This window comes from Amphiura filiformis, chromosome 8 (genome assembly GCF_039555335.1).
Source record: "Amphiura filiformis chromosome 8, Afil_fr2py, whole genome shotgun sequence".
NCBI classification, from domain to species: domain Eukaryota; kingdom Metazoa; phylum Echinodermata; class Ophiuroidea; order Amphilepidida; family Amphiuridae; genus Amphiura; species Amphiura filiformis.
Genome location: NC_092635.1, coordinates 13275849 through 13288392, shown reverse-complemented (window position 1 = coordinate 13288392; position 12544 = coordinate 13275849). Strand labels below are relative to the sequence as shown.

The following is a 12544-nucleotide window of genomic DNA, read 5'->3' as shown; positions in this document are numbered from 1 at the left end:
GTTCAGGACTTTCCGCTAAATAATACATCATTTTGCAACAATTTACGTCACAAAATCAATTTAAAGTACACATTAGACTAGATACACTAAATAATTTACACTTAAAATTATATCATCGTATCAAATAATGGTATCTAATAAAAAATAATTTTTAATAATTAGGATTTGGGATCGAGCTTGAGGTCAAACGTGAGGTCAAGTAAATCACAACAAAATTTTAATCTGCGTGTTGATATTTTCACGATTCTTGTCCATTTTGTGACGTGTGTGGCTATCAGAATACCATTTAACGATGGCTACATGTGATGCCGATGGGATCCCACGGACTGAGCCAAACATTTTGTTAACAGGTATGAAATTTGAAAGTAAATTTTGATAAGCTTAAAAATTAAATTTATCAATCATCATGATCTGCACAGTGCATGCATGTGCATGATGATGATGATCATGCATGATGAGTTAATTAATAATAAATGTTTTGCCAAATCCTTTTTACAAATTAAGTGTACTGTAGTATTATCGTCCCGATTATCGTCTTACCGTCCAGTACGTTCCACACTTGGCAAAACATTTTAACAACAATAAATTTATGAATAAAAATAGATGAAATTTAATTAATCAACAAACATGCATGAGAATGATAAGATTGATAAATTTATGAATAAAAATGGATAAAATGACAATTTTAATAAAATATTATCAGAAATGTGATTTGTCTGGATTTTTTGTGGCCAAAAATTTCTGCAATTTACATGATTTATTGATTTTCAGCCCGTTGTAGGGTATTTTTGCCCAATTTCACACTGTTTTTCTGGATTTTTTTACTTTTTACTATATTCTGGATATTTCACAAGCTTTGAATCACAGCCCTGTATATAATATCCTTTTCTTGCTGAAGTATGCAAATTATAATATACCGTACTTTATTGTTTTTTATGTAATTTCGTGGGCACCTTTAATTATATTTCCTGTGAATTGAATTGCCAGTGAAATGAAAACTTACTGAAGTGCACAGCATTTTTTTTAACTTTCACTTAAAAATAACATTGATAATTATTTAACTCAGTATATAATTAATTTTAAATTGCAATCCTTGGTGTTAAGTTTTTTAAATTTATATCAGATATATATTTTTTTTGATATATTTTTTGCAATTTTGAAAATTGAAAAATGTTTTAGCTTTTTTCAAAATTAAAAAAAAATGCAATTGCATCCATAACAAAATTGTGGTACCGGTAGCGAAAACCCCTGGTGATGGGGCACTCATTTACAAAGGTTGTAAGCATGCTTGACAGCTTGTGATCGTGAATACACTCTCAAAAACCACACATAGCTAGGATTTTCAAAAGGATGAAAAAGTGAACAAGGATTTTATTTGGTAAATCACGCCCTTCATTTAAGGGGGTACTACATGTACTACACACCCCTGCCCAATTTTGTGCCTATTTTTGCATTTTTCTCAGAAATTAGAGGCATTGGTGACAATTGCACTGGAAATTTTTATTTCAGCACAGATGACAGTTGCGGAGAACAGTTAAAAATGAGGGAAAACCAATATTTGATAAATAAATCAATAACTACTTGCCTTGAGTTGCTGAATTTTCAGTGCAGGACTTAGTTGTAGTCATTGCCCCTATAATATATCTTACTTGTCACCAATGTGCTATCAGTTTTGAGAAAAATACAAAAATAGGCACAAAATTGGCCAGGGTTGTAGTGTAGCACCCCCTTAAGGGGGTACTACACCCATTGATTTTTTTTTGCATTTTTTTGCATTTTGTGAAGAAATTTCAAAAAAAAAATTGGACAAAGTGGTATGCAAAATGAAGGGCAAATCTTCTCGTTTTATTGGTGGCATCGGTATCAACGTAGCTTGCATGCTTTTAAAAGTAGAAGCCAAAAGGTGGTACATCACTGATGATTTAAATTCACTTCATTTTGGAAAGCTTAATATCAACGGATTTCGTTAAAATTTTGGATATGTGTTGCTAACAAGTTAGGGAAATAAAGTTGATATGTAAAATGGGAATAAGTGGTTCCTGATTTCTTTTATGACTTCATGAACTTGGTGCTCCACAACTATCAAAAAGGAACTGGTTAAAATGCTTCTATTTTCAATGTTGAGCTATATTTTGTATTTTTAACTTGCGACATTATTTCACTGAAACTTAATTAAGCCATAGGTAACAGGTTACCACAACCATACTACAGCAATGTTGAAAAAAATTGTATTTCTTGTCACCTATACCACCATATTGGGTAGTTTTCCGTAAGCTTAACTGTTGTGATTTTGGTAACTATTTTATATTTATTTGTGAAATCCATCTCAACTAGGCATTCTAAATTGTACTCACCATTTACATCCCAAGGTATATTAGTATATCCACCTTGCATTTCTCGATATATATCCAGTTAAAGACAGAATATCAAAATTATTCCTCATTATGATACATTTTGTATCACAGACTCTCACATGTGTATTCAAAATTGATGCTTAAATTTGACCTGAACCAATTGACCTATAACCTGACATACGGTGACCTAATAGCCTTTTCTTCTCCTAACAACACATCAATAACAACATCAATATCAAATTGACTAATGACTATGCATCTATTGTGTAAGTGTTTATTTAATTTATTCAGTGTTATATATTTTGCAAGCACCACTAGATTTTCTATAGAGAGTATAACAAAGGATTTAATGTATTCTATTCATGTACCCTACTTGAACATGTTGAAAAGAATAAATTATGGTTTGTTATGAAACACGCATCTGAGTTACCAGGATACGGTAAACAAAAAATATATAGGGCTAAAATGACTTACTATACAATGGTTTAAAAGCACCTTTTTATTTATTTTTAAAAAATTTTTATTTCACATGATCCGTGCATATATCGCCTCGCTATAAATGAAAAAATATTTTTTTAGACCAATCAAACCAATATATGGGTGTAGTACGCCCTTAAGGACATCTTTAAAATTTAATATCTTTACAATGTAGGCTTAATATTAACAAGGATTAAGTTTGGTATGTACCCTAGAAATACAATATTTATTTATCGTAATTATTTTTTCTTTTTATAAGAATTTGAAACTACCCTTAGTGCACATTCAAATAAAAAAGACACCCTTATTTAGCAAAAATGTGATTTGACATCCTCACACCTGCCCGCTTGGGCCCCTGTTACTGCCACAAAAACAACCGGCCCCCTATTCTGCGTTTTCTTTCGAAAGCATGCTTACAACCTTTGTATATGAGTGCCCCCCCAGACGAAATCACCAATTGCATCAACACTTTTCTCAAGTTGACCTCTGAATCTCTCACATAATCATGAAAAATCATTTCATTTTGGCAAAGGTTGGACAGATATGAATTTTCACAATTTCTGAAGATATTTTGGAAATTTTTGTTTTGGATGTATTGTATATTTTTGAAATATACTGGTCATAAATTTTAGGAAAAGGAGGTTCCAAATAACATTCAGGTTGCACCAGAGAGCATTAAGCCCCTGAGGTTTCACGCCCTTGCTGTATACACCATTCCGGAATGGAACCTTTTACCCGCTGACGTGAAGACAACAGAAAATCTGAAGTATTTCAGATCTCAACTTGACAATATTGACCTTGAAGAACTCTCTAGGAAGGCTCACTTTAATTGTTTAGATAGCCACACCAGGCGAAATTCGTGCAGGATAAGCATTCTGAAGGTTCTTAAGGTATATGTTTCAAGTACTTTGCGCTAAGCGCTTGTGGTGTGCACTTTGCACACATATTTCCGTGTTTTTTGGAGGATCATTTGATCTTGCATACTTGGTTCTCCTCAGCTGCAATGAATTTAAGGTTTGTTCTTTGCATGACTACAAATGTATTTTATTACACTTGATATTTGAAATTAAAATGGGAGAAATATTCAGCCAGGGCCAAGGATAACTTATGTGTAGTGCAATAACTAGCTGAAGACATCTTGACCAAAATTGCTTAAGGAATGCAACTAACCAACCAACCAAGCATTTATTTTGCTACCCATGCAGGTACACCAGGTACAGGGAAGACTACCCTTGGTCAGGAAGTAGCTCAACACCTAGGTATGCGCTACATCAATGTAGGAGATGTAGCTAAGGATAAAGAGCTCTATGAGGGATGGGATGCAGAATATCAATGCCCTATACTGGATGAAGACAAGGTAATACTTGACTTGCTTGTTTGTGTTTGGGTGGGTTTTGTCTGTGGGTGTGCCGATATATGAACAAATGTGTGCTTGGTTGTATGTTTCTTCCCCTCATGATTTTTGTGGAAATATAATACATATGTATGTATTGTATAGATCTGATAAATCTGACATTTGCATCATGGATATGCCTATAGCTCTAGACTTAAACATTAAGCCACTTGAGTGCATACTTGTGCAAAACACAGAGTGTGGTTCTGATTGGCTGATTGAAGCACAACGTGGAAAGCTATGAAACATCAGCACCTCATTTGCCACAGCATCACATTATGCTGGTGTGGCCTATTCGTTTTGTATTGTCATTATAGGTGGCCATGGCAAAAGTGTTGGTAGACAAATTGTACTTGTTGCCCTTCAAAACAAAGCTGGAAATAAATGATCCATGAGAGTATTTTGGACGAATAACATGAAAATTTAGCTGTCATTCAATTCAGTCTAATGATAACCCTGCACATTGTGCAGTTACCAAGATTACATTGCATGTACCGTATTCATTCCAATAAGCGCCCAGGGCGCTTAACAAAGTCATTTTGGGTGGGCGCTTATTTTTTGCATTGTTTTTAGTCATCAATCACCGTCTGAAAGTATTTAGTTACTCACAGTTAGTGCGCCCTCACAAAGTGTGTATATATAATTATTAATATTATATTGACAATGTTTTTGAGGCGCACTAACAAAGATGGTCCCGCCCGAAAATACGATTTTGAGTTAGAAAATCCTCAAACTTGGCCTTTTAAAGGCATTTGCAGGTGGTTATTGTGAAGTATTTTTAATATCAATACGTCTGCCCACTATGAAATAGCGTCATAATTTAATTTTGGTGCACATTTTGGATACTTTTGATGCATGTAAATTCACTCGACAGGTAAGCTTACTGGAAGAATTTTGACAACATTGGATGGGTGGTTAATAATTTCATAGTGTGTTTGTTGCAAAGTCGCTGGGTGGGCGCTTATTGGGGCATGGGCGGTTATTGGAACGAATACGGTACTCATACTGTTTTTCTCTTGTTTCCTAGGTGATAGATGAGATGGATGATCTTGTAAGCCAAGGAGGATGTGTCATTGATTACCATAGTTGTGAATTCTTCCCAGAGAGGTGGTTTGATCTCATATTTGTTCTTAGAACAGATAATTCTATTCTTTATACAAGACTAGAACAAAGGTCAGTCAGTCATCAACATTGCAATTTAAATTGGATATTATGGGTGTTGTTTTACATAATGAGTTAAGAGACTGTAAAAGTGGTTTTTGTGTGTGTGAACTACTTCACTGTTTTTAAAGTCCCAATTTTTTTTTTACATAGACCTATACATAAAAAGAATACACTATCACGTTTTTATTGAGCTCGAAAACTTTTACTGGAATTTATTGAGGATCAGCATACTGTATGCACTCAGTACAGCAGAACAGTAAGCAAATATCTAGGATTTTTCAGGTTTTTTTTACTACTAACAAGTAACCTGATCAATAATTTAATTTTTAATAAGCAACTAAATTTGCTTGTAAAAGTGTTGGTGGTTAGTCTAGTCACAATATTCATAATCTGTATTTATTTTTTAAATTTCTGCACAGGGGCTATGTGGGTAGAAAGCTCCAAGACAACATCCAATGTGAGATCTTCCAGACCATCTTAGAAGAAGCTGTCAATTGCACCTTCCTAGCATAGTATATGAGCTACAGAGTAATACCCCCGACGACATGGAAAAGAACATTGATATCATCACACAACACCTGCAAAGTTGGAAAAATTCAAAAAGATAAAAACTCCATTTGTCATTGTGTTGGACTTGTCTTTTTAAAACAAAAATAAAACTGACAAAAAAATTCCCAGGGTTTGTATAATATGTTTTCTTAGCATTAGTGTTAGGCTAAATGTCTTGCTTCATGCATGGATATTTATTGCAGCTGCTTTATATCATGGTCAGCATCACTTCAGCTGTTTATCATCACACAACAGGTGGTGCTTATACAGCAGTATGTGTAAGTAATTGTGAGCTTACATGTAGAAGCTTAACCCAAATGCTTTGCATACATGAGTACGCTGGCCCAAACAGGATGTCGGTTGTGCATGTATCTTCTGTTGCAGTCATCAACCTGAGAATGTAAATTTGAATACACCTTGGCATTTTTATACTTCTCATGCTAACAGGACAAGACTCAAGTGGATTGACTGCCGAGTCAAAAGGTTACTATTTTTCACCTTGTCGAGTCAGTGACGTCAGCGCGCATTTCGTTTGGCACAGCTTCAAATTGAGAGGGCACGATTGAAGTACTGGCATACACATAATGTTTATAGACTCTGCATAGACGTTTGCGCCAAATAGCTGCATCAACACGTTGACTTCATGGACTCACCAAGATGAAAAATAGTATATAGTAGAGTGAATCCTGAAGTATGCACATACTTGGCCTGGTGAGATGGTGTTTTCATGTTGCAAGCAGAAACCCCTGTGAAGTATGCATTGAGTGTGGTGTTGAGGATCATGGTTCAGCTCCGAGTCTAATCTTGATATCAGTTTGTGAAACCTGTCACATAGAGTGGTTCTTCTTGCCGCTTACTCCTACAGTCAGTTACACTGTTGATCAGTATTTAGTAGATGCAGTGTGCAGGTGACCGTGACATCACAGACTACATGTACATCTGGGCCTGTAGCCAAGGGCCCCTAATTAACAAAATGTCCAATTTTGCATTGCATGAAGAATATGCAATAGGAATATGGCTCTTGATATATGGTCGGTGGTCGCATGTCATAAGTTGGGTACAATTTCCATTACATGGTCAAAAATGACAAAAAATTAATTTTTTTATATGTTGTATATATTGACAACCTCTAACAATTAACACCACTTTTAACCTTAGCACATGCTTAATTTTTGAGATAATGCTTAATTACTAATTAATTAATACACAGGCGTCTATGTAAATCTCAATTTTCAAATGCATTTTTCTCAAATCGGACCTCAATTACAAAAATGACTGTAAAATTTTTATTTTATGCAAGAATGTCATCAGATTTGGAGGATATGTTCTCAGTACATTAATGCTTGAAATGAACTATTTAAAATAATTGTACGTATGTTAATTACATTGTGGAGGTCAATGACCTTTTTACGAGTAATTAGCGAGATGGTTATTCTATTGTTGAGGAAATGAATATCAAGAAGAGAAATGTACATTAGCATATTGCTAAAAATACTGAAATTCAACTAGGGTTTCATTAAAAATGAAAAAAAGGAACATATAACCCTTTAAGGTGGTACTACACCCCTTGATAAATTTGTGATATTTTTTTGCATTTTTCTCAAAAAATAATATCACACTGGTAACAAAAGTTTATGTATATTATAGGGGTAAGGAATCCAGTTACTACACTGGAATGTCAGTGACTCAAGACAAGCGGTACGTTATTTATGATAAGAAAAGAGGTACCGCTAGAATGTACCTCATTTCTTAGCATAATAATGAACCCCTTGTCTTGAATCACTGAAATTTCAGTGAAGTAATTGGATTCCGTGCCCTATAATATACATATAACTTTTGTTACCAGTGTGTAGTTACTATTTGAGAAAAATGCAAAATTAGTCACAAAATTTATCACAGGGTGTAGTACCACCTTAAATAGTTAGTAATTGTTTTAGGTGTACAAATTCAACATTCAAAGCTTTCAATACATCATACCCTCACTAGATTTGAAAAAAGTAACCAGTAGTTTTGACATGCTGACATGTGAATTTTCACATAGGCCCTATTGCACACTCCGCATCCGCCTGCTCCACATCCGCCTGCTCCTCCACCCCTGGCATTTTTCATTTCAACTGATGTGATTTTTTTACTGAATAATATATAATTATATGCTTCAGTAGATTGAAAGAGTATAAAATTAGGCTTAAAATGAGGTATCAACCACTGCTGTAGGATATGGGGTTACGGAAACCCAATCAAATTTGTATCGCAATTTTCAGAAAAGTGTAATCCCTCCACCCTTTTTGCATACCCAACTTATGACATGCGACCATATGGACCCTAAGTTATGCAGCAATACTGCATTCTAAGGAGCCTGTTTTAAAAAGAACTGCTGATTTACTATGGATATTGTTACAGACAAGACTCATAACATCCTGGGTTTATACACACAGTGTATTGTGTGACAGATGCACGGTTTTGTGAATTTACAGGAGCATATCGTCAGTTGCAATACAAAGTGGTGTACATGAAGGACAAAAAACATTTCAGAGAAAAATGTGTTTGAAGGATATGTTACTAATAACGAAGTCGATACTCCTCCACAGTTATCTCTCAGTGGCCCGATTTCAGTTTCAAACTAGTATTAAACTGTATCTTTAATAGCTAAAAAGGAATAACTATAATAGGATATAGCTCTAAACCTTTACGTCACTAGGAAAATTTGGAAAAATCACTCTACACCACTATGTGTTGCAACCGAAGATCTATGAAGTTGGACAACAGCAGTTTAAGACAAAATTCATTATCAGCTCATCGGCTGATTGCGAATTGAATAACATTTTACATTTTTGCACTAACATAATGTGATGTACTCATAATCAGACAAATATGAGTGCATTTAATCTGTTACAAAAACTTACAATCAAATTCACCTCAACTAATCTCTATTGCCCTGACATAAGTATTATTTGAATCCTCTCGACAGTTTGAATTAACATGTAAATGGGCTGTATATGCAGGCGATTTGCGCGGAACTTTTTTTCCGCGCAATTGGCTATTTTTTTCCTATGGGCAGGGATACATGATTTGCACTGAAAAAAGAGTTCCGCGCAATTCCGCGCAATTTGCTATTTTTTTTCGCGCAAATCGCCTGTCCCTGAGCATGAGTAATGTACTTCTTGGCAAAGTATAATGGGATAATGAATGTATTGAACTGTGCAGCATCCCATTTCTTTGACAGAGAGCAGAGTTTTAGCGACCAGTGGGAGCAGGGAGCAAGCTTCTCCCCTCTGGATCGAAACATCAGGACAAAATTGACCAAAAGTTGCAATGTGCACCTTTCTTGGGCCTGGTTTATGGTCACATTTGTCCTAATTTTGTTCATTTTAGTGTTAGAATGACAAATTTGTGTGCACTCAGTTTGTGTGCATTTGTCCCAGTAGAGTTATTTAGTTGTGGGAGGATTCTGAAATTGTGCCCGCTCCGCTTCGGGTCGGTGATCCTGGTACGCCCCAGAGTACATAACAGTGATTTATAAGATGGATTGTACTCAATAAATTATAATATTAAACACCCCACACCCATTTACTATGCTTATTATAAAAAGTAATATTACAAGACCCCCCTCCCCCCAAAAAAGCCACTGTATGAAGTTACAATGCTGCATTTTTTATAAGACATTTGCTGTACCAAGTATATATTATATAGATATCCCAAGTCTACCCAAAAATGTAAAGGGAATAATATTCTACCATTTTATTTGCTTCAGTATTGTAAACAGAATTTTAAGAGTTGGAATGTATTTTTTATGTTGTATGTATTTGAACTTGGTACCATCTGAAGTAGGCTACCAAAAATGGCCAACATGTATAGAAGAATTTACTTTTATTTGGCAATTGATATGACAAAAGCTCATATAATTCTATAAAATTAATGTTTTACTAATGATATTGTCGTCTTCTTATACTATATTGGAAATTTTATGATTGACTTCGATAGATATTTTGTTATATACTAGTAGTAGTGATACCAGTAAAATTCCATGTTATACTGGCTCTATGTTAATAGAGTGCCATAGTTTAGGTGACAAAAAAACCTGTTTTATGAGCAGGACTTTTCAAGTATGGATGGGTGGTCAGGATTATTTTTTCCTGGAGGTTAAATTGACCCTAAAATATCACCACAAACTTGAAAAAGCTGGCAAAAATTTGATGTTTTGGTTTTGCAAACATATTTTGAAATATTTTCTGAATTTTTTCAGTAAATTTTGGTCATAAAACAGCTGATTTTACATGATTTTAGCAAAACTAAAATAAAACAAATTCTCCCAAAATGCAAAATCTAGGTTGGTCAGGCCTGTAAAACAGGGTTTTTTTTGTTGCCTTACTCACAAATTTGCAATTATATGTGTACTGTGTACATGTCCCTATCAGTTTTGAACTATGATACTGTATCATAAAGAGGTGTCATTAGTGTTTCTATACTACTAGATCATTTAAGGCTAAAAAAAGATTTGTTCAAAAAATGGCAAAACTACAAAACAATTTTTGTTTTGAATTGGGAAAAAGGCTTATGTGCTGCACAGGGTTTATTTTTTTATTACAACATTTCTGGTCCCGTTATTCCACTTTACGGCCAAATAATTCCATTTTTTTTTCATGATATTGGAAAAATATGAACAAATCTGACATTTAAAAAAAAAACATGATTTTTTGCACATGGTCTTTTAAGAGGAGAGAAGCCTTTTAATGCATTAAGTTGAAGCAAAGGTAAACATAAGTGGTAGACATGACACTTGGCTCTATTCGCCGTAGAATTCACTACCATAGCAATAAGTTAAAACAATTTTTGAATATATCGCACTTCACTAGCACGTTCACACAGTACCTCTGCATTGAACCATATCACACTGATCACTCGCACCTGTAACATTGATATCTTTGAAAAGAGTTGTATTGTATTCAATCTATGACTGCAGACATACACAGGTGATGAGTGCAACCTGCTTGTAGTGCAGCGTGATAAATTCAAATACTGTTTTTAAAACCTATTGCTATTGTAGTTAATCCAATTATTACATCACTTCTACGCCGAATTGATGTACGATGTACACAGGAAGGCAAATTAAAAACAAAATTCACCCACTTGAAGCACCATAATTGTGTCCGCCATATTTCTACAAGGCCAATTGATAAGTGTGTTGGTGCACTGTATAGCATGATGATTTCGCAGCATTAAAATTTTGCGTTTTGAAGCGCACTCATGGTTTTTGCAATATTTAATTTTGGCAAAATTTTCATGCACACAACATTTTATGATATACAGTATGTGGTTTGCCAAAATATGTGAAAAATTGAAAGGGCTGTTCCATATGGTCAGTGGATTCTAGTACCAAAAGGAAGCTCATATGGTATGGTACTCATCAGTAATCCAGTATAGCAATCGGGTGAGCAAGTAGATTGAATTGGAATTTTTGTTCTAATATCGTGGTGAGAATTATAGACAGGAGTCTGTTAAATGTGTATGTATCATGAATATTCTACCTCACAAATGTGCTTTTTATTAATGTTGCATGTATTTTGTAATATATAGTAGAATTAATCATGTTGCATGTGTACAATAAGGTATAATTGAAGAACACCCTTCACATCATCCTAATATAAGGGACAGACAATAACCCATTTTAAAACATTTCCCAAAACTATTATATGAAAGCATATAGGCAACAGGAACAAACCCCTGCTCTGTGAGTGGGCAGATCTTTAAGTAGGTTATGTCATTTGCAAATGACCCAAAAACCTTAACATTCAAAAAATTACTTTGTCTTCATTCACTTGCTTCAGTCAAAACCTGAGGCGGTCAGGCTCATAGAAATGTTTTTGCCTTATTCCGTCAGATAAGGGAAATGTCACATAAAAAACATAATGAAGAAATGCAGTCTTCCAGCTGAGTAGCCACTCCCAAAAATTTTATTACATGCAGGATAAAATGCATATCAAGTACTCACAAGCCTCAACAAATGAAAACTTCACTAGCTCACATCACTCTCCTAAGTAAGTTTTGAAGGGCTTTTGTGGGAGCAATATCAACAGCCAAAACTTAAAGGCCCATTCAGTGATTTGCTCATCCGGACGATCGTAAAAATCATCAAAATTCAGATTTTGGTACCTTTGTCATTGTCATAGATGTGCTAACATAGCCTGCAGTGGTTCAGCCAAAAGTCAGCAGTATTTGAGACAAAATAAAAGACATTTTGCACAAATCTGTAATTTAGATACTGACAGTATCTAAATTAGCTACATGTATTTGAATGGGGCTTCAACTTCGTCAGTACTGCTGTTTTCTTTGTGTTTTGCCAAATTTGTCATGTCAAAAATACCAAATGACAATTTGAAAGACTTATCCTTCACTTTTAAGCAATTTATAAACAATTTTAATTTTTTACACTTGCGCTGAGATCACTGAATGGGTCTTTAAAAGGAAACAAATTGCTAGTACTTTGAACCTAAACCTTATTACCATAATGTGAACCCAAAACATGTTTGTGAAGAGTGTTCAACAATAAAATGAGAAAACTGGGCAGCATGAATTATGTTGCTAGTAATTTTAGTAGATCAAATTGTTG

At 34.5% G+C, this 12544-nt stretch overlaps 1 protein-coding gene and 1 long non-coding RNA gene across 2 annotated transcripts; both read left to right on the top strand.

Moving 5' to 3' along the window:
* The first annotated feature begins 176 nt into the window (after positions 1 to 176).
* Positions 177 to 6963, top strand: LOC140158644 (adenylate kinase isoenzyme 6-like). The gene is given in 5 exon segments (XM_072181810.1): positions 177 to 350; positions 4037 to 4188; positions 5252 to 5397; positions 5808 to 5881; positions 5884 to 6963. Coding segments are annotated over 5 exon segments (543 nt in total). The 5' UTR covers positions 177 to 292; the 3' UTR covers positions 5997 to 6963.
* A 1293-nt stretch (positions 6964 to 8256) lies between these two features.
* On the top strand, positions 8257 to 9548 carry LOC140158642 (uncharacterized). The gene is made up of 2 exons (XR_011859811.1): positions 8257 to 8939; positions 9082 to 9548. It is a non-coding gene; the product is annotated as an uncharacterized lncRNA (long non-coding RNA).
* Positions 9549 to 12544: the final 2996 nt, after the last annotated feature.